Source organism: Lycium barbarum, chromosome 5 (assembly GCF_019175385.1).
Source record: "Lycium barbarum isolate Lr01 chromosome 5, ASM1917538v2, whole genome shotgun sequence".
NCBI classification, from domain to species: domain Eukaryota; kingdom Viridiplantae; phylum Streptophyta; class Magnoliopsida; order Solanales; family Solanaceae; genus Lycium; species Lycium barbarum.
Window position 1 is genome coordinate 119,082,140 of NC_083341.1, and position 23,619 is coordinate 119,105,758.

Below are 23,619 nucleotides of genomic sequence, written 5' to 3' on the forward strand. Positions count from 1 at the left end.
TGCTTAGCACGCTCAATTGTTTAATAGATATCGATTTTTTTTATAATAAAAAATATGACCTTGTTCAACTCTCTATTGAAAGAAAGAAAGTTGAATACTTATATATATAAATTAGATGAGAAAGTTGAATACTTATATACATAAATTAGACGTACAATGAAATCATATTTTAAATTTTTGTTGTACACATGCACATTAAGAGACACCAATTTGTTAAAATTATTTTTATGTTAAAAAAAAAAAGAGTTATACCTATATGGATTAAATAAAAACACAAGTGTATTTAAAAATGAAAACGCTTAGGTGATGAAAAAAATAGATAAAAGTGTAAAATGAAATGTTAATAATAAAACACATTAAAATTAAAAGTGTGATTTATATGAATTTGTATATTAAAAGTAAATTTTAACTACTATTAGATATTAAAAAGATCATTCCGTTTATAAGCCTAGGTCTTTCAAGACCGTTCCGCGCGAAGCGCAGATAAATTTCTTAGTAGTTTCTAATATGTTAGGGACATTCCGTAAGGGCCTAGCTATAGTTTTACAAACTAAAAAAAAAAAAAAAAAAGTAAATGCAATTAACCCCTTTTACCATATGCTGTTGCCTTTTGGATTTTTCCAAACTCCTAAGTTTCTTCCAAACTCCTCCATTGAGAAGACAATTGATCAGAAACTCTCCCTCTTTATTATTGGTTAAAATATTGGGTTATCAACATGCATATACGAAAAATGGTAAAAAAATATCCACAACGCATTAAAAATGGCTTAAATTTTCCCTCATTTCATCTATTGTCCTTGACGTTAATCTTTACATTAAAAATGTCCTTCCTTTCGCCTATTAGATCCCAATTGCTTTAATGTTAATTTCTGACTTAAAAGTGTCCCCATTTTAACAGAATTATGAGATGGCACATGTGGGGATATATTAATTAAATAAGTGGCACAAATTTATTGGTTCATGTGGCCGCAATCATAAATAACCGAATCCATCCGGGTTAACCAAAAACAACTAAAAACCATTTGCCCGTACCAAATACTTTGATGTTTCACATTTTGCAACTGAATAGATTAAAAAGACAACAATAGCTTCTTCACTTAAAGCTGCGATTTTTAGTTCAAAATCAATGCAAACAAGCTCCAATCTATTGAAGATCTAGGTTCAACTCATCTTCTTCATCCTTTATCAACGTTAAATACTTAGAAATTCAGCCCTAACAATTCATTTCAAACAAATAAATTTTGATAGGTCAGGTTAGTTATGGATCATTTAATATTACAAGTTGCCTTCAAATGGGATGGTCTTTAATTTTTGCCCTTCAAATGGGCTAGTCTTTAATTTTTACCCTTTAAAATTAAACTTATGCCTTTAAGGGTGCGGGACATAACTTGTGAATATTATGATGTGAAAATATACACTTATACCTGCGTGAAAAGTTTTTTGTTATAAGAGACAAAAATTAAAGACCATCATAAAATAGGGACAAAAGTGCAAATGACCCGATAAGGATTGATTTTAATATCCTCGTGGACCAATAAGCCAGTATTACCTATTTGATTTTGTCATCTCATAATTCTATTAAGAGGATGATGATTTTAACCGTAAAGGATAATTTTGGTTCAATAAATGGTAGAAATGAGAAAAAAATCCAAAAATCTGAGAAAAAAGATAAATAGCATTGTAGGTCATAGAGAAGTGTCACATCGCCTTATTTATGTCATCTCATAATTCTTTTAAAAGGATAATCATGTTTAATGGCAAAGGATAATTAGGGTCAAATAGATAGAAGAAGGGGCATTTTTAACCTCAAAATCAACATTAAGGCAATTGGGATACAATAGGTGGAAGGAAGCAATTTAAATAGTTTCCAAGGATATTCCATAAGGGCCTAACTATAGTTTTACAAAACTAAGAAAAAGAGGCAAGTGCAATTAACCCATTTTACCTTTTCCCAAACTCGTAAGTTTCTTGATTGAGAAGACAATCGATCAGAGAAGTACCGTAGAGGAGTGAGTACTTCACAATTGGTCCTCTATTTCTCCTTTAACAGAAACTCATGTGCTTTCTGTTATTTTGGAAAGAAAAGGATGCTACAAAGTGTTGGATTGGTTTGAAATTAGGGCTTGATGTAAGTATTTCCTATTTATATGAGCTCTTCTAGCGGTAAAACTACAACACGTCATTTAGTTTATGGCATAAGTCATTTTCACTCCTCTATTACTTGGGGTGAACTTAATCAAACTGTTTTGCTAGTTCTAATTTTTACTAATCGCCATCTTACCTCCTTTGGATCCTCTACTAATATTACATTCTATCATATTTATGTCCAACAAAGCAACAAGTAACTTAGAATGTAATATTGGACATGGTCTATTTCTTATAAAGTTTGACGGGCATGTGATAGAAAGCGCATTTTTTGGGGGTGGAAGGTCGTAGCTTTGGTAACTCTGGTGTTTTGTGAAAGATGAATGCTATGTTTAGGTGTTGAATGGACTCTTTTGTTAGTTAGGGTGGGTGGTTAGCAAATAAATTAAGTTGGTGTGTGTGTGTGTGAGGATCATAAAAATATCACCCCTCCAACTTTAGCAGTTGTGCATTTGATGTTTGCTGCAACTATTATAATGTCGAAATGAACTTAGTAATATTAGGTATGACAGGATTGTTTCAGTATTTTTACTTACCAAGCAAGCAACCTATGAGCCTCTGACTTATGATATTATGAGAATACAGCTATTATGCTTAATTAGGCAAAGCAATTCTTTTTTCTTTTTTTTTTAATAGCAATTGAGTGAAAGCAACCAAATATAGGACAGTTTTTCTCCTTCTTTGTAGCTATCCGTCAGTTGATAAGCTTATAGCAGCAAAGGCAATGTGAGTCTTCTTTCATTTTTCCCTCTTGAATAATAAATTGTAATAATCCTGAGGATTCAAAAAGTATTGATGTAAGGGTTCCCGCTTAAAGAATACAATTCATGGATATTAAGAGTATATAACCGAGTAGTTCCAATGCACATTTCCTTTTCTTCTTAACGTTGGGGCATGTTGATTTACTGATGTGAATAGACGTCTTATGCTTCTTTCAGTTGGGGCATGTTGATTTACTGGCGCAAATAGCAGTTCTCTGTCGTATGTGTTATCTGTCCGGACAGTTTAGAGATTCCTTCCTTTTCTTGTTCACTTTTTGCAGATCTTGACCGGCATTTACTGATTATCGTGTAAGATGCTTCCTGAGGGCAAAAGGCTTGGATGTCAAAGTGTACCTCCAGTTACAATTAGCAACCTTCCTGATAATGTAATCGATGTCATTCTAATGTGTTTGCCTTTGCGAGATGCTGTGAGGACCAGCATCTTATCTAAGAAATGGAGGTATGTCTGGAGCAGACTTCCAGAATTGACGCTTGATCAAACACTTTGGGAGACAACAAAGGACTTCATATCCCCCACAATTAAATTTACAAACATTATCTATCACATTTTGACCCTTCATTCCGGACCGATTATGAAATTTACCCTCTCCATCCCTAACCTGGGAAACTGCCCTAAATTTGACAACTTGATGTATTTTCTTTCTAAGAATGACATTCAGGATCTTGTTCTTTATCTTCCAAACGAAAACCCATACAGCTACAAATTGCCATCTTCATTTTTCACTTGTTTGCGGATGAGGCATCTGGCTCTCGAAAATTGTTTATTACATCCTCCACCTGACTTCAACGGATTCGATAGGTTAGTTAGCCTAGAATTGTATGAAGTCACAATTACTTCCAAATTGCTTGAAAGTTTAGTCAATCGTAGCCCGTTACTTGAGCGTTTGGTGCTACGGGGATTATATATTCAAGATCACATTCAAGTTAATGCTGCCAATCTAAGTTGCTTTAAATTCACAGGCAGTATAAAATCTATTTCTTTTAAAAATGTCCCTCTTCTTGAAGAACTTTTACTTTGGGATACAACACCTTCTGAGAATGCAGGGGAATCTGATATTGCCAAGTGGTTCGACTCTTGTCATGCTCTTGAGTATCTCCATGTGAATCACGGTGTTGTCCAGGTAAATGTTGCTTCACGACTTCATTGTAATGTATTTTCCTGTAACATCTGTTGGGCTCTTCCTGATTTTTGGCATTTTTCTTCCTAGTCCTTGGCTGCAGGAGCTGGTGAAGTACTAACAAAGCTTCCTTGTGCTTTTAACTGTCTTAGACGTCTTCGCTTATCTGATATTAGTCTGAGAGAATTAGATGAGGTTTCAGGTGCTTTTTGCTTGATAAGAAGCTCCCCATATTTACATGATATGGAAATTAAGGTTTGTTTGGCTTTTCTCTCTCTTTCTTATGTGATGTTTTTCATACTTTCATGCTCCTTATATCCTCAGAAACTTTAGGGAAATGGGTATTCGTTAACATCTTTAGGTGTTCAATGACGACGACGGTGAAATTCCTGCACTAGATTCTCTTGAAGGCTTCAAGGATGTGACATTTAATCACCTCAGAACAGTTAAACTAGAAGGCATTACAGGCACAAAGCTTGAGATACAGCTTATCAAGCTTCTATTAGTCAAGTCCCCTGTGCTGGTGAGAATGCAAATCGAGCCCGGCCTAGGAGATAACTCTCCACAAACAAGACTCAAACTACTTGTAGAACTAATAAAATTTCGCCGAGCATCAACTGAAGCAGAAGTTGTGTATAACTTAGATTACGATACTGTTTGATCTCCATTTATCTTTTAGCAGACCATGATCTTGGCCAAAAATGCTCTGTCAGTTAAAGATGAATAGATTAAAATGAATATCGTGGCAGCAGTAAAATGTTGTGTTCTAACCTCCTTGGCGGTTGACGGATTCAGAGAAGACTTGGATGTTTTGACTTGGTTTGTTTGTCACTGTGACACTGCTCAGGGTTTAAAATTGATTCTTCTTGTTGATTCATCTATGAAATGAAACATAGCTTGAACGGACACTCAGTGTTTGTTTCAAAGTAAGTTGTGGATTAATTCTCTGCTTGATAAGAGATCACTGTAACAGTCGCGAAGCATTTTCTCAACAATTTTATGCCAGCAACGTTAGAGCCAAGCATTTTTCCTTTGCTTCTTCTCGAAAAAGTTACCAGCTAGCACTGCTATGCAACTTTTATTAATTATTCAGTATGGTGTTTAGTATAGTATATCGCTACAAATCTCATATATTTCTTATAGATTTATTCTTTATTTTCTTATGCCAAACTAATAGTTTGTTGGCCACACAAACAGTGCTTACCCCAGTTGGCCTCTTTCATTTTGATCTGATGCTTTGAAATAACCACAGCATGTGAAGCAGTCATTTAGAGAAATTGCAAAATTATAAAATCAGCATTATACTAGGGCCTCCTCTCTGCCTTCCTTAAATGACAAAATTTTATGACATTTTCTTTTTAAACCATTTCTTTTGGTTACTATTGCTTTAATTTCCTCATACTACCACTTGTATGTATACTCCAAATTTAAGTGATGCATTTTAATTCCGCTGTATATGTTACGTACAGATTTGTATAGGTATATATATTGTGTGTATAGGACTATATGTTACGTACAGATTTGTATAGGTATATATATTGTGTGTATAGGACTATATGGTATATGTATATTTAGTAAAAAACTATACACTACCTATACATTGAGTACATATTTTATAACATAGATGGTCGAATGGTATTTGGCTGTAATTTTTTCTTTTAAAAATTTGTAATTTAAATAAGCCATAGATATTAGTGTGGCTATGAATCATCCAATTAAGGGAAAATTAGAAAGTTAAGAGTTAAATTGTTTTTAAATATAAAAATATATCAAGTTAAATTATTTTTAAATATAAAAAATAATCAAGGTAAATTATTTTTAAATATAAAAATATATCATTCTTTTTCTGTAGATACTAAAAAGAAAAGTGCATGTAAATTGGACAGAGAAAGTAATATATAAGTCAAATTTTTATCTTCCATTTTTATGGTTTTACAAGAAACTCTGAGTGAGAATTGAATGTTCAGTCATCCTCTAACAATGTCGTTTGTCGGAATATTTTTTGCCGCTACAACAAAATGGTATTATACGAAACATATAATATAATATAACATGAAAAATCAATCTCATGGAAACTTAACCATTATAATAAAATATTGTGATAAAGAATAATTGTTACAGAGAAGTCTGACTTTATATTTACGTTAAAGTTTGCAGTCATGGCTAAAAAAGATTACCATTTGATTTTAATATATATACTCTTGAATCATTCAAAAAGCGTACTTTTTAGTAGTTAAAAATTAAATAAACAAATAATATTGCTCTGCAGATGTCTCTTTTCTCGGTCTTTATTATTGGTTAAAATATTGGGTTCTCAACATGCATATACGAAAAATGGTCAAAAAGGTTCTCAATATTGTAAAATTAACCTAAAAAAGTTAGTACAGCATATCAAAAGATGAGCAAAAACAATAAAGTAACAAAGAGAGGAAAGAATTTCTTATTTCATCCAAGTAACCAAGTATGTTCAAGTGTTTTCAAGTCACTACAATATGAATCCCTATGCCTCTATTTATAGTGGTGCATAGAGGCATATAAAAGGGTAAATATAAATATGACATTGAACATATGAGAATGTGGGGAAGATCATGGGTGAAGTGGGAGACATTCCATTAAACATTTGAGATCATGGAGGAAGTGGAAATTTATTTCTAGAGTGGTGGACATCCATACTTAATATTTCATAACACTCCCCCTTGGATGTCCATATCTTAATAGATGATATGCATCGTTAAAACCTTACTAGGAAAAACCCAGTGGGAAAAAATCCTAGTGAAGGAAAAAGAGTACACATATCTCGTAATACGCATTGCTAGCTGCCTCATTAAAAACCTTGCAAGGAAAACCCAATGGGACAAAACCTCAGCTAAGGGAAAAAGAGTACAGCGCGTATTATACTCCCCCTGATTAAAGTATCACTTAATTCTTGGAGACAACACATCCAAATCTTGTATATCAGCTTCTCAAATGTCGAGGTTAGCAATGCTTTAGTGAACATGTCCATCAACTTATCAATCGAGCGTATTTGTTGAAAACTTATTTCACCTTTCTGTTGAAAGTCATGTCTGGAAAAGAACTTTGAGGAATGTGTTGTATTTTGTCTCCTTTTTTATATCTTTCTTTCAATTGAGCTATGCAAGCTTCGTACAATATTGTTGAGATCTTAATTTCCAAATAAACATCATATTATTGCAAATTGTGTTGAATTATTGATCTCGGCCTGACACGCATTTCTGAATTGCTTTGTATAAGTATCAACAATTAACTGCCATGTCGAACGTCATAGTATGGCAGTATCCTCACATGCAAATCAGTACTTGCTTGAAGACCAAACTTCATGTAATAATATAAATAATGCCCTGCATTTACATAACCAACAAAACCTTGATAATAGTTGTTAGGACAAACAAATCTATATTAATAATTTCTTTTGCAGTATGCAATACAATATACTCATCATTATCATGAGGTCAAAATGATGTTTATTTATATTTAGCGACATCACAACCATTGGGGTACTCAATGGAATCGCTTTAACCTATATAAAGATTTGTTGAAGCTTTATTTTCGTAAACCTTAAATGCTGCAAACCAATTTAAATCCCTACAAATTTTCTTTCATTGTCTATATAGCCATATTTACAACAATGATTTATACGCATTCAAAATTTTCATATATTGCCAGACTGATAAGAAACCCCATTGCATCCACCACATGAGAATACATACGTCTCCATACAATAATGTCAGGACTTTTGCGAAAAATCTTTATGCCCACAAGGCACAAGCCGTACTTTATTGTTACGGTTTTTATTTCTCATTTTACTTTTCGCACAAGAATCCATTTGTACCCCACTGACATTATACCTTGAGGTCATTGGACTATAGGTCCAAAACATCACTTTTCGAAGTGAAACAAAATATACTTGAACTGCGTATTTTATTTGACCAATCATTATATCTGTCTATATTCTTTGACAGATTTGAATTCAAGATCCTCATCACCATTATAATGTTGAGCGCTACATTATTTCAAAGATACCGTCGACGGTTATTTGATATCGGTTCCAATGTGACATAATTTATCGAGATCTCTTCATTTTTCATTAATTTCAAGTACCTGAACCTTTCCCAAAGTTTTATAAAGTATTTATGTCGTGATGCTTTTTTAAAGCACCTGCCTCATTATTATGACCATCTTTATCATTTGCTCCTCTCCTTCTTCAAGGAGTTTTATCTGTGGAACCGATTGGTTTATCGTCATAGACGTTGTCCTTCAAGGACTTTAGTTCTAATTGGAGCATTTGCAGCTGGAATATAATATTGTCTTTTGGGTCAACAAATACGTCTGACAGTTAACTTGAATTATCTTTTCAACGAGGATCATAACTATGATAATTCATTACATATACATTATTTCCAGCCACCTATCATCCCCCCCCCCCCCCCCTAATGTTAGGAAATCTAACATTTACCTTCCAACCTTATTTGGGGACCCATCTTTGTGCGTTGTGGTGGAGCAATTAAATCATACATTTACGCACATTCAAACTCTTAGATGAGAATTATTTGGTTCCTGACCCTGAACCAATAATAGGGGTACTTATTATAACTTGTTGGCTAGATGCTTACAAGTGCTACTACATATTAAATAACCTATCTCAAACCAAATTTCCTTTTGGAAGATTTGTTCTCATAACCAATTGTTTAGCTATAATTGGAGACATACAATTCTGCTAAACCAACTTGGATACAAACCAGCATATCAACATAATTTTCATAGTTTGGAACTGTGCTCTTAATTTAATAATTTGAGCAAACAATCTTGCAATAACCAAATCACAAATTGATACCAAATGCACCTGTGACCACAACACCATGTAATAGTAAACCGGTTTACATGGCAGGTGACTGGGCCCATACATATATCACCTTTTATACGTTCCAAAATCATGGGATACAATCCCAACATTAGCTGGTAAATTAACCAATTTTCATAGAATTCTTGAAGAATCTCTTTATTTCTTCAAAATATAACCACATAAATTCTCAATTATTTTCGCATCACATTCGAACCGGGATGGTCAACCGGTCATGCCATGTAGTAATATGAAGATATTAAACCTTCCCATAATTTATAGCCTCAATATAATTCATTTCTGGCCAATGCCTTTGAAACTTAAAAAGTTTCTTTTGAGACTTACTACAACACCAATATTATGGACAATTTCATCCCTCCGGGTAGTAACATATTAGTTTTTCCAAAGCTCTCAATTAATTATGTACACATATTTCATAATACCATCCATATGATGAACATCTCCTTTTAGGGAGTAATTGTCATTATCGTCATGGTCAAAACTTTTATATGCAAGATTTATTTCTTGCTTTTAAATTTCTTACTTTTACCCTTTGGTAATTCATGATAAAACACATCACAATATTTGTGATGTACTAAAAGTATGTGACCAAATTAAATAACCATTTATGCCAAAATATTTTCTTTCTATTTCTCTCAAACCTTCGGTAGAGGTGAGTTGTGGTATTTGTTCAACCATACATGAGCATGTTCTTATCCATAATTTTTATCTCATCTTGACGGAATCACTTTCACAATGCTTATTACAAGTCACATTCTTGTCAAGGAATTGACTATAACCATTTGTTCGTGCTTCATAAATTTTTATTATATGCCCATTGTCTTTATCATATTCATAGACCCACCTCGACATCACTTTGAAATTGTATCTTTTGCTTTGATGGAGGATTTATAAAATTTCATCAAGTTAGGTTGCACGACAACCACCCAAATGACCTTTCATACCACATCTTGACGGAAAAAATTTACCTTCACCTTTTGAAGGACCATTTTGAGAACCCATAATGTTCTTCCTTTTATATTACCACAATGATGACTATTATTATTTTGTCCCTTCACATCCAGATTCATACATTCAACCATTTGTCTTCTTTCAGACATATATATTATGCACTGCTACCACATTCACATCAAGGAATGGAGCATATCAAGTGGGACGGACGAGCTTCACAATTTTTTTTTCATCAAATAAATATTATTTTACCTTAGTCATCATTATATTATCAATATAGTGCATCGGGACTCAAACCCAACCACTTGTCCATATAAAGGCATGTCAGGCCATAAATCAATGGGACTCGAAAAGAACATCTTACCCTCTTGATGCGATGGGACTTGAATCCATCGTCTTACCCTCAACCAATGACACAGTAGGCCAAAGTACAATAGGACTCACCCTTGAGCCTTTAAAATTTTTACCACTTCATGATTATATGTATAAGTGAATTAGAAATGAAGCAAATGTTATCAACTAAAAAAATAATTAATAGACCATCTTTATGCAGATTGTTTAATCTACTGCACTTATCTATTGTAAATATTTCTAAGAGTCCGGAGCCAAAATGACATATTTTTACAGTCATTAGACAAAAATAGTATGTCTTTTTTTTTTTAGACCAAAATGGGTATTTCGTTGGATAACCAACGAAATACCCACACAACGTACTGTTCCGTGCCGGTGAATTTCTTGCATTTCGCTACATGTGTAGCGAAATGCAAGATTTTTTTTTTTTAATTTTTCCTTTGCATTTCGTGAATCAATTCACGAAATAGACATTTTTTTAAAATTTTTTTTAGCATTTCGTGATGCAATTCACGAAATGGATTTTTTTTTTATTTCGTCAATTAAATGAACGAAGTTGATACGAAATGCAAAAAATTGCAAAAAAAAAAAAAACCTATTTCGTGATTTGATTCACGAAATGCAAGAATTTTTTTTTCCTTTGCATTTCGTGAATTGATTCACGAAATAGGCATTTTTTTTATTTTTTATTTTGCAATTTTTGAAATTAAAACTATTTTTTTTTTGAAATTACAATTAAAACTTTATTTTGAATATAAATTTAATTCAATTATTATTTCCTATTTCGTTGGTATATCAACGAAATACAAAAAAACAAATATATATATATGTGTTTTTTTTTTGCATTTCGTGTATTAAAAAACGAAATAGGATAGAAAAAATAGTTTTATCCTATATGTTGAGAAAATTAGTCAGCTTTATTTTCAAAAATTGAAACCACATAAGTGAAATTGACATTCACAGCTACATTACTCCGAAATTTTTATGTTGAAGTCTATTGCGCATCATCATATTATAAGTAAAGAAAACTAAAAATTTCCCGCCAATTTGGGGGAAAATTAAAATTGGAAGGGAAAAAAGAGGTTTTCTAGAAAATCGGCCCAGTTATATGTTTGAAAATATAACTAGTTTCAAACATATTTTCAGAAAATCGGCACAAACAAATATTTTCAAACTTAACCACTGAGCCAGCAAGGTACACAAGGTTTTTTTTTTTTTTTTTTTTTGGATATATATGTACCTGCTGGAACAGTTTCTTTAGCATCATCAAAACACATGGTCAGACCAGAATATAAATGTTTGTGGAGCATCCCAACTTCAGCAGAAATTCAAAGCTGTGACGGTGCTTGAATAGTACTACTATAGGTTACACGGTGTCACTGCTATTGACCTGCTTTATTCCCACAATATGGATGACATCAAACAAGAAGTTTTACTATGTACTGAAAAATAATGTCATATTTAGCATTACTAAGTGTACATAATTATGTGACCAATAGCTGCACCAATTGCCAATCACAATTACTGGATGTATGCACATAACCAAGAAAACTAACATTTACATAAAAGAAACCAGAAAAATCAGATAAAGCTTATGCTTCGTAAGCCAACATCTTCCAACAGAGAAAAAGATGAGAAGCACATAATAAGCTTACCAGGATCCAAAAAGATGCAATTAGTCTCTCTTAGTTGTGCTTAAAATCATACTGAAGCATCACCGGTAGAGAATAGAGAAAATGCCCATTTCTCTCTCAATGTACCAAGTCGATCACAAACAATTTCAGTAGACTAAGTCATAGACAGAAAGGAATTAGCAAAGATATACTGCAGAGTCCTTCAATTACCAAGAAAAGCCATACGTTTGAGTGATCAAACATAAGGTGACAGACAGGTTCCACAACCCAAAAACAAACTGCGCTGTCAATTTTGTTGTCTGTATCAGATGCAGCATCTTCTCCTATTCGGAGTACACCAATTTTTAGTGTTGCATCTGATACAGATAACGACATTGACGACACAGTGGAAGGTGTATCTTCTGGGCCATCAACTGTAGAACCTACAAGTGCTCATGTATCAGCTGATGAAGCAAGTGTATTTTGCACCTCACCTGGAGGTACGACTTCTCTTGCCCGCCTCATAACTCATTTTATTCACAACGGAGTGATCATCAAAACTGTCATCACTCTGAAACTCATATTCATCACAGTCATCATCAGGCAAATCCAATTTATTATCCTCCCCATCAGATTCATAGGCCTAACATCATCATCAGTGACAGGATAATTAGATGATCCAACATGGTTACAGAACCCCAATTTGTGAACAATATCCTGATGACCCCAAGTACTATTCTTGTTTCCCCAAGATTCTGAAATGGAATTATGAGGAATACATTGCTTCTTCCCAGCACCCTTGTTCTTGGACTTGCTAGAACACACAGGTATCCATCATTTTGATCAGAGTTGAAGCCCAAATTTCCAACACCTACATATATCTCATCAACCCTGAATGTTTTAGAGATAGCTTTCTGCTTTGCTGATTAATTACAAGGCTTTCCAACCCCCTTACTGCTGGAACTCAAATTTGGCTGAAGTTAAAATGATGGAACAAATCCGCCGGGGAAGGAAGAGTGAGAGTAGCACTTCCTGGTTTCACTACTTTGGCTTATACAATTCTTTGGGTGCATCGCTCGTAAATAAATTAATTGATCTTAATCCCCTCAACTACTTCAAAACTTAGTTCACACGACCATAAATAGTAACAGATTAATTATGTAGAATTAAGAGAAGGTTATAGGATTTTGTACATCTAAAGCTAGCGTTTAGTCTAAGCTACATTTTCATAATGGTTATATACAGATCAGAGGCAAAAAAGAAAACATAATGTATATTAGATTAGAAAGGATTCCCACAAAACATTAGTCATTTAATTGATTTTTCCTTTCATGGTGCACAAATTACGTGAAACTTCTAAAATTTCCACATAATTATCTCACTTCTTGGACTCCTATAAAAACAACCTATTTTCACCTCATTGAAATTTAAAGTTTTGTTCAACTCATATCTGGTAAGAAATATTGTATTATTCATTAATTCACTTTGATAATTAGTGTATATAAGGGAATTCCATTATCTTTTCTTCAGAGTTTTACCTGATGTAAGAGTCCACACCTTCCTAAATGATTTATTTCAAGAGACATTAGTGATTACAGTGTGGAAACAGCAGAGACAATAACAACTTTGATTCAGCTTCAATCTTAACCGATGGTAATCTAAATAAGAATATTTAAACACTGCTGTAAAGTAAGGTGCACAAGCATGATCCCTAAAAACATACTCGGAATGTATCATCATTCAGACTTGTTCGATCCCATAAGAATCATGAACATTACTAACTTCACAAATCGATAGGATTACCAAAAAATTCAAAGTGAAATTATGTGAATTCTTTGATAGATCTACATAATCATATTAAGTTTAAATATGAAACGAATGCACTTGACCAATTAAGTCGTAATAGGATACTAGAATCAGTCTAAGTGTACTTGATTTCTGCATTTGGTGATGCTCGATGATAGCTTATCAACTCCTTCAAAAGTTCATGACACTTAATTCTGGCATTACTTCTCTTGCACTGTTCATTGATCATCCTCTCAAGTTTTGGAGCATGACCAAGGATGACTTCTGCTAAGTACATTTCAGTAATTGTCCCTTTGAATTTCCCCAACCTCACTGTTCGAATCCCCCTTAGAGCTTCACTCACTTCGTTTTGTGCCTTGGACAAGTAATCAAACAGTTCTGTTGTGTGACACACCGTCTCATCAACCTAAAAAAAGATGTAGCACCAAGTCATTCAAGCATCCAAAAATAAGTGAACTTTATACATATACAACTATTTTATAAACGAGAAATCCCCGAGGGTCAATGATGCACAGTTCAAAATAGATAATGGGCATATGCCCTTCTACCCTTCTTCATTCAAATACCAAGATTTATCAGCGATGCAGAGTTCAAGACCTGTGACATGCGCCTAATGCACATATCACGCGCTGCAATCTTACCACAAGATCAGTAAAGCCCTGGGGGCTGTGTACATATAATATACATAGAATTGTACTTATAGTCAAGGTATGTCTTACCTTCACAAATTCATCTATGTTAAGTTCAATAAGGTTAGGAGAATTTCGCAGTAGGCAAAGTGCACAGGTAGTACATTTAACAGAAATCTTCAAGCCACAAATTTTCAGGCTTTGCAAGTTTAGTGATACATCAAGCCTATCTGGCACAGGAACCGACCCTAAGTTCTGAAAACACAACGAAAACATCAGAGAATTAATCACTGAGTTGCAAACTAAAATACAGCAAATAAAAAACATAGCAAAAGGCATTAATATTCTCACTTTTAGGGATGAGCCATCCAAGCAGAGATGCTTAATCCCTTCAAATATCGGGTTCACATCAAAACACTCAAATGTAACTGTATAACTGCTAAGGATAGACAAGTTCACAAGCTTTGGACAAACCAAATCAACAGAATCAACATCAACACAAAATTTCAACTCCAAAGTCTCAAGCATTGGCAGAATAAGAGTAGTGTTTTTTGATCCTACAGGACTGTTAATTGCAGAATGTTCTAATTTGAGGCTAACAAGATTGGGGAATTGGGTACCATCAGGCAATTTAAAGATACACCTCGATAGCTTCAAATGTGTCAACGTTGCACAAGTAAATATGCTATCAGGCAATGCATATTTTTCATCATTAGCCATATCGAGAGTGAGCTCCTGGATACCATGATTCGATACAAAGATGATGCATCGATCCACATCTGACTGAGACAATTTTTGTGTTTCAGAGATAAGATGAAATCCCAGAATAGGTCCAGTATGTTGCATTGGAATTTTATGGATAATTCTTGCTGCAGAATCCCCAATATTAGATACATACTGAAAAAACTGGGGGTCAAACACAAGATGTTGCAGTGTGGACAATAACTGCCTCCATTGCTTTGATAAGGTGCTTAGTCTTGCAGCATATTTGATGGGCATGAGCTCCAGTAGTCTATGTAGTATCTCAGTTGGTAAGTCACTGGATACCTTTTTTCTAGCACACTGACTCATACTTAATCTTTCTCTGAAATATTTTACATATATGAAATTACATATTTGATTGAACATAAATTTAGGGGTCTATAAATAGTTGTCTTACTAGTAGCAGTGAGTAGTAGTGGATTTTAATGAACAGCTTTTAATTTGGAAGAAAATCAAGGGTCATTTTTTTGAGTTCTTCAAAGGACATTTTGGTTGAACTTCCCTAGTCTGTTCATTCCCATAGGATTTATTTAACAAATCAAAGCTGATATTAATACTTGAAACAGAGCGTGCAGATAAATGCATTCACATTGTAGAATCAATGTTCAATGACGTTGATTAATTTTCTGGGGAAAAAAAAAAGTTGCATACCCAAATAATAAAAGCAATGAGGTATCTACAATTACCTTAATTTGAGACTGTCTTATATATTCAATGGAATTTCAATTTTCTCCTTAAATCTTATCATGCAACAACAAAACAAGTTGCGGGTCGGCTATACGAATCGTCACTACATTTTATTGGCCATACTTTTTATTGTCCAGTAGTGTGGTTTCCATATAGTCCTTTTCTCGAAGATTAATTTTTTAAAAATTTAACTGCATCCTGTGACATTCTTTCTTAGCCTCAAGTGCGACATTTTATGAATTTCAAAAGTTTCTTATGAGTTTTCATATCAACTAAGTTAATGTGTTCATATTTCAGCTAGATATTTTGGAGATATGTCGGAAACAGCCATCCTACCTTAGTAGGAGTAAGGTCTGCGTACATTCTACCCTCCCCAGACCCCAAGATATGGGATTCCACTGGGTTGTTGTTGTTGTTGTATATTTTGGAGATATGACATTAAAAACTTACCCATGCTTAAGGTTTACATCAACCTGACCAATGCAAGAGATGTGTATTTAAGTCAATTAAAATTAACCATGACTAAGTTTACTGTGTATTTTCACTTTAATTCTTAATTGCTAAGATTAAATTGTTTGGTACGTAAACAAGAATGCGACAAATATTTACCGTGATATGATGAGAGAGGTAGAGAGTAGGATAAAGCCATCCCACAACAATGCATTGCATGAATACCTTCTCTTTAGCTGACAATAAGTTCTATAATCTGATACCTACAACCACAACATTAGGAGAAAAAATGATTGTATTCAAACTTTTGGTGGATTACTCGTGTAACTACGTTAAATACGTTAATTGATTACTCTCTAAATTGAATGTTGGGCATGAAACCTAATCGAAAGCCATTAAAAACACCTGACTCATTTTCTATGTAAAATGAAAACTCAACTGCCTCTTTCAAGTGGTACCAAAGCATGCAACCCCCCCCCCCCAACCCCCCGCCCCACCCCCCACCCCCAAGAAAAGTAAAAGGAACAGTAATAACCAAATTTGGATTTGCACATCAGTTAACTAGGAACAACACGACAAGAAAAATGAGATTAAGCAAATACGTATTGAATATCGCTAAATCACAATGAATAATTACAAAGAAAGTCCATATCAGTGCTACTAGAGTTGGGGGACTGTTAATATCATCAAATCTCTATGGCTCAACCTTACACACATTAGGTTCTTGAAAAAAAGGCTTCAGGCTTGCCGTAGGTAATTGACCAAGAATGGAATTAACACACAACAACCACAATATAATACAGAAACAATGACATATCAGTATAAGCCTCATTACAAGAGATAGTCCAAATCTCGATCATACTCGACGTTATACACAACTTCTGCTTTATATGATGCACGTCGAAATTCTTTTAGAACAGCGGCCAATTCGTCTGTCTTGAAAAGAGACTGAGTTAGTTGCCAGGGATTATCATCATTTATCCAGGTCTCGATCAACATTCTCACCAGCGCGGGTGACTTGGCTAACAGAAGCTCGACAAGCTGCATCCCAGGCTCTGTGGCCAAATCACCATTTAGATTAACTTCCCTAAGGCGACTAAAGTCACACCCGAGAAACCTTCCACTTCAAGACATTCCAGAGCTGGAATATCCTCGTAACAATGGCCCACCTACGAAAGATTACCAACAGCACTGTCTCTTAGAACTTATAGACGATAATAAGTTTGAAAACAAGAAAACCACTACATAAGGATAGAAGCAAATGAGTCAGACAATTCAGAACCTGGATTTCCAAATACTGTAAGTATGGGAAACTTCTTATTAGGCAAAGAGCACACGAGACCACATCCAAGTCATCCAGATAAATATCGGATAGGTAATGACTTTTGATAGAGTTGAGATCAAAGGGAAGCCTTGTTGGTACTCCACCTGCTCCCACAGCAAATAACTAGGAAGAAAATGCATGCAAAATTTCAGAATGACTCAGCCCCAATGTTGTTACATCTATGAAAATGCATCACAATGAAGTAAGGGAGCACATATACCTTGAGACTACTGCTATCCAATTTGAGATACTCGACAACAGAAAAAGACTTAAAAACTTAGCAATGTCAGAATTTCCTGCCTCCGCAGAAGAACCATTTTCCGTAAGCGAAACTTTCTCCAGCAAAGGGATATGCTTTAACCAAATAAATCTTATATTGCCTTTGAAATCAAAAGATTTCAGCTTTGGAGCTTTAATTTCAACAACATTTGAAGTTTCTGAGATTTGCAGCAGCAAATGCTGGAGAAATGAGCAACTAGAGATTAAACTTTCAAGCAACTTGGAAGAAATTGCCACGCAATGTAGTTCAAGGCTCCGAAGCTTATCAAATCCTCTAAAGGCCGGTGGAAGAAGCTCTATTAAGCAACTTTGGAGAGTCAGATGCCTCAACTGCAAACATGTGAAAAATGATGAAGGCAATTTGTATGGGTTAATACCCCATGGAAATCTAAGAACAAGATGCTGAATGTCATTCTTAGAAAGGAAATATATCAAGTTGTCAAATGTAGGACGGGGTATCAGATACGGATCCAAGTTGAGGGTAAACTTAGTAATTGGTCCTGAATGAAGGGTCAAAATATGGTTGACAATGTTTGTAAATGTTAGTGCAAGGGGTATTGTGTTCCTCGAAGCCTTCAAAGCTTGTTGATTAAGGGCCAACTCTGGAAGTCTACACCAATCATATCTCCACTTTTTCGATAAGATGCTTGTTCTCACAGCATCTTCCAAAGGTAAACGTATTAGAATCTCATCGATTACATCCCCTTGAAGGTTGCTAAGTATATCCAGAGATGCACTTTGACAACTACGTGGAGGCATCATAAACAGTTATCGCCGATAAAAATCTGCAGAAAATAAACAAGGAATCCAAGGTAACTTACCTCCAACTATCAGGACAGAACTGCTAATTAATCTGCTATTCACATTGTCAAACATACAAGTCCTCTTAACACCTATGAAATTGTTAACATTTATTATTCAAAAGGGAAAATCGAAAGTGCAAAACACATTTTCTTTCGCGGATAATAAGGTCTATAAACTGTTGAGCATCTACAACAACAAGAATAGAAGAGAAGATAATATAGTACTATTTAGTTTTTGGCCTTTCCCAAAAGCAGATTTGGACAAAATTATGCACCAAATAAATGTAGAAAACGCATGCACATACCCAAAGGAAGAAACTGCATCCGCTACTTCATGTTCCAAATAAATGTTAAGTGTATGGCTTTCTGTCAAAAAAGAGAGTTAAAAGATTTCTTTTTTGGTCAAAAGGGGAAAATGGTGATGACTGATGGGACAGGGAGTAATTGTTCAGGATACAAGCCTCATTTGTTTTCATTAAGATTAAGTCGCCTTAATGCATATCTGAATGATTAAGATGTTATCTCTAGATCTGAATACTGAATGATTTAGACTGTTTGTTTTCTCAACATCTGAATGTGCATAATGTATGTACTTAAACACAATAAATATACAATTAAAACAAAATCGGAACTAAAAATTATAAAATAAATACAAATTTAATAAAATAAGAATATTATTTGATAAAAATATGAAATATTTATGTTTGTTAGTAATGATGGAGATGTTTGTAGTGATGGTGGGTGGGTTTTTTCTTGGGGGGGGGGTTGGTAGGTGGGGTACGATAGTGGTGGTGGGGTGGGTCTCGGGGATACTGTGGGTGGTGGTGACGGGGTGGTTGGGAGTAAGGTAGGTGGGTGGTTGTGATGGGTGGGTGTCACGACCCGACTCGGGGCCGCGACAAGCACCCGATGCTAGCCCACCCGGGCACCCTCTTAGCTTACTCTTATGCTTACATCTAGGTGAGCCACGTAATTATACATGCATTTCCATTCATTCGTCAACTAGTCCCATTTGGACAACAGCACATTTATATCATCATAGGCATCTATGCCACATCAATGTACATGGGCCAACGTGACCGACAAAATGATATACAAAACATAGGCCGACAAGGCCAAACACATCTACCCACACACACACATGTCTACGAGCCTCTAAGAGTATAACATATCACATTAGCGGGACAGGACCCCGCTATGCCCATAATTATATACACAAAAGAATGAGTACCCAAAAGATATGGCTCCGAAGGAAATGGAGCTCTCTATGTAATCTCCGAATAGGCAGCTATGGATCAAGTCTGTCTCCCTGTGCACCTGCGGGCATGACGCAGCGTCCACAAACAAAAGGACGTCAGTACGAAGAATGTACTGAGTATGTAAAGCATGAGCAACATCAATAAATAAGCATCATGAACAACATATGAAATAGCATAGGAGGGGGAGACAATAATATCATCGTCATAGCACTTACCTACCTTTCGTAGGACTTTCCATTTTTCATACATATTTGTACACCTACGTCATCATCCGTATTCCATAATAGTACTCGTACCATACTTGTGCTCATATTCGTATACATGTCCTTATTCGTATTCTTATACATAGTCTTATCACATTCATATTCATATTATATACATAGTCATTTCATATACATAGCATTTACATAGCATACCCGACCTCATAGGATCGGTGTTTCATACATACTTGGCCAACCAAGACTCAAGGTTACTCATACCTGGCCCTACCAAGGCTTTAGGGTTATCCGTACCATCTGCAGAGGTGTGCGTGCGTTTCGTAATCGTATACATACTTTATACATATTCATATACATATATCCTACCCGGCGTTATAAGCTCGGGGTGTCATTATAGCCCTTCATAGGCACATGTAAGTATAATAGCCCGTAGGCACCTTTAGCATCATTATTATTATCATCGTCATCACTATCATCATCATTTTCGCTACATCTATATCTTATGCTTACTCGTCATATGGGGTGCGTAGTACAATCGTAGCACATATCGAGGATCGTGAGCTTATGAGCTCGGAGTGTCAATCATTTGAATACAACATACTCATATAGAGGATTTAAGAGTTTGGCCAAGGAACCATGCCTTATGAAAGAAGGGTTAGCCTTACATACCTTTTCGTCGGACTATTCTACACTTGCACGCTTCCTTCCAATGCTAGCGTCTATACCTTCATTAATATCATAACAATGGTCATTAGTCATTCACATTATCCACATTATCTAGATTCCTTAATTTGCCTCTAATTCACCCATATTCATGGTCATAACATCCAACTTCGTCCATTCGTCTAAAGTGTCTAGTTCATGATCTTAGTACCATTTATAGTGCATTCATATCACAACACAACAACATTCATGATTCAATTCAAACTATTCCTCAAAATGTCACTATTCATCATTTATGACCTACTTGACCATATTTTCTACAATCCATGTATTCCAACTCTTCACCTTAAACATCATGTAAAAATCATGAATCTTACCTTAGAAGTTGTAGGAACAAGCTTTGGTTAATAATACTCCACTTTCAGCAAAACCCTAGTTTTTCTCCATTTGGATTTCTTGACCTAGATGATCTTTGATGATGTTCTTACTCTTAATTCACCTTGTTTATGTTGTTGATCCTCAATATCCTTGAAAACTTGTATAATAAATGTAGAGAGAGGTTTTAGAGAGAAGTGGTGTAATGTTAGTAATGAAATAAAACAAGTGTTGGTCCCTTTATTTAATGACTTGCAAAATCTGTGCTGAGGTGAACAGTGGTCGTCCATCATGGTTTACGGCCCGTATTGCAGTTTACGGACCGTTCCTCGCGATCGTCTTTAACCATTTCCAGAACCAGAAGCTTTGGCTGCTTGCATGGTGATTTACGACCATGGTTTACGGGCCGTAAATCACTTTACGGTCCGCCCTCCAGATCGTATTTTACCATTTCTCGGCTGGCAGAAAGTTGAAGCCTTGCATGGCAGTTTACGACTTGCTAGTTTACGGACCGTATACCAGTTTACGGTTCGTCCTAGCACTTTACGACCACTGGGCAGTTGCAATTCTGCAACTTCCCATATTTCTTAGACTTCTCATTTTAATCACCCACGTCCATGCACATGCATTGCTCACCTTATATCTCATCTTAATTTAGCCAGCTTTCTCATCTCACATCGGATACCTTCGAAATCTCACCTAAGGTCATCAAACGTCGTTTCTTGCTCATGGACATCATGCACTCATACTTATCACTAGTTCGTTCACTTACGTACCAACGGAAAATTTTTCCGAGGTGTAACAGTGGGTTTGTGGAGTGGGGGTGGAGTTGGGGTGGTTTTGGTGGTGAGTGAGGGGGTAGTGTTGGGGTATGGGTGGTGGGTAGTGGAGGGTTGGGGTGGGGGCGTGGGATGGGTAGGGGTGGGGGTGGGTAGGTGGGGTGGTGGCGGGGGGTAAGTAGGGGTGGGTGGTGGGAGTGAGGGGATAGGGAAGATGGAGTCAGTAGTAAAAATTATCCACACAAAATATCTCTTGATGATATTAAAACTTTGCTCAAGATCTTAATGATCTGTTTGGTCACACTTTTAAAAATAGCTTATTTTAAAAAGTACTTTTTTCAAAAGTACTTCTCAGAAAAGTACTTTTGGCTAAAAGCAGTGTTTGGCCAATTAATTTAAAAAGTATTTTTGAGCAACAATTAGTATTTGACCAAGCTTTTAAAAAGTGCTTTTATGTGTGTTTTTCTCAAAAGTACTTTTTAAAAAAGTGTTTTTGAGCAAAAATTATTTTTTTAAGCTTCTGAAAAACTGCTTCTGTTACTCCCTAAAAGCACTTATTTTCTCCTAAAAGCTTGGCCAAACATCTCTTTTTTTAAAATAAGTACTTTTGGGGGGAAAATAAGCTTGGCCAAACAGGCTATAAGACCTATTCAGACCAAATAAGTGTTTAGATCTTAATGTAAACAAATGCACTTAATGGTTTAAAGTCTGAACCATTCAGATTTAGACCTCCATTAATAGCCTGATTGGCTAAGCTTATTTTTCCCCCAAAAGTATTTTTTTTTCAATAAGTGCTTATTTGAAAAAAAGTGAGGTGTTTGATCAAGCTTTTGGGAAAAAATAAGTGTTTTGGGGAAGTACCAGAAGCAGATTTTCAGAAGTTAAAAAAATAGCTTTTGCCCAAAAGCACTTTTTTAAAAAGTACTTTTGAGAAAAATACAAATAAAAACACTTTTTAAAAGCTTGACCAAACACTAATAGCTGCTCAAATGAGCTTTTTTAATTAATTGGCCAACACAAACTGTTTTTCGCCAAAAGTACTTTTTGAAAAGTATTTTTTAAAATAAGTTGATTGTAGAAGCTTGGTCAAACAGGCTATAAGTGCAAACAAATGAGGTTTTAGTGGTATTTTGACGTAATTAATTAATTATTAGAAAATTAATTTTCCACGAGTAACACCACAATCAAAAGTGTCTTCTGTTTTTAGTGTACTTGATAGCGAATTGCTTTATCTTGTTCTGTTGGGGAAAATTTTATTTGGGGAACAAGAAAATATTGATTTTGATAGATTAATATATTATTATTAAGAAGTTTAAACCCTGTTATAATTTTTTTGGTGATCAACAGTACTCCCTTCGGATAAAAAAAAAGAGTTCACTTAGCTACTCTTTAAGAAACTACTCATTCCAAGAAAAAAAAAAATCTAAATTGATTAAACTATCCCTAATTAAATAAGCATTGAGATTTGATCACATAATACTTAATAGGGGTAAATCTGAAAAGATAATGTTAATTGTTTTTTGATTTAATAAGTGAAAACTTTTTTTAACCAAAAAAAAAAGAGTTAAGTGGACACTTTTTCTATCCGGAGAGAGTAAAATATTACCATATCAACAAAAAGGAAAAACCCTATTATATTGTTTTATGGCTTTACGACAAAATTCATTCAGAATTTTATAAAGTCAATCGAATTTATTTAAAATTCCTTTAAGCGTATGCTAGTATCAATAGAGCTATCTGTTTTTT

General features: G+C 34.8%; 2 protein-coding genes across 3 annotated transcripts; one reads left to right on the forward strand and one right to left on the reverse strand.

Annotated features, from left to right (window-relative positions):
- The first annotated feature begins 1,811 nt into the window (after positions 1–1,811).
- LOC132641258 (F-box/FBD/LRR-repeat protein At1g13570-like) lies at positions 1,812–5,066 on the forward strand. Its single transcript, XM_060358179.1, has 4 exons — positions 1,812–2,128; positions 3,188–4,048; positions 4,136–4,300; positions 4,407–5,066. The coding sequence occupies exons 2-4, from the start codon at positions 3,221–3,223 to the stop codon at positions 4,704–4,706; spliced, it is 1,293 nt and encodes a 430-aa protein (XP_060214162.1). The 5' UTR covers positions 1,812–2,128; positions 3,188–3,220; the 3' UTR covers positions 4,707–5,066.
- An 11,708-nt stretch (positions 5,067–16,774) lies between these two features.
- Positions 16,775–18,866, reverse strand: LOC132642657 (F-box/FBD/LRR-repeat protein At1g13570-like). 2 transcript variants are annotated; one of them, XR_009583287.1, is made up of 4 exons: positions 18,598–18,866; positions 17,718–18,106; positions 17,456–17,620; positions 16,775–17,342 (listed from the first exon to the last, which is right to left on the reverse strand). XR_009583287.1 is itself a non-coding variant. In XM_060359740.1 (3 exons), the coding sequence occupies exons 1-2, from the start codon at positions 18,536–18,538 to the stop codon at positions 17,494–17,496; spliced, it is 948 nt and encodes a 315-aa protein (XP_060215723.1). In that variant the 5' UTR covers positions 18,539–18,566; the 3' UTR covers positions 16,775–17,342; positions 17,456–17,493. The 2 variants fall into 2 exon arrangements, 1 of the variants encoding a protein (XP_060215723.1); XM_060359740.1 differs by lacking the exon at positions 18,598–18,866 and having other exon boundaries at positions 17,718–18,566.
- Positions 18,867–23,619: the final 4,753 nt, after the last annotated feature.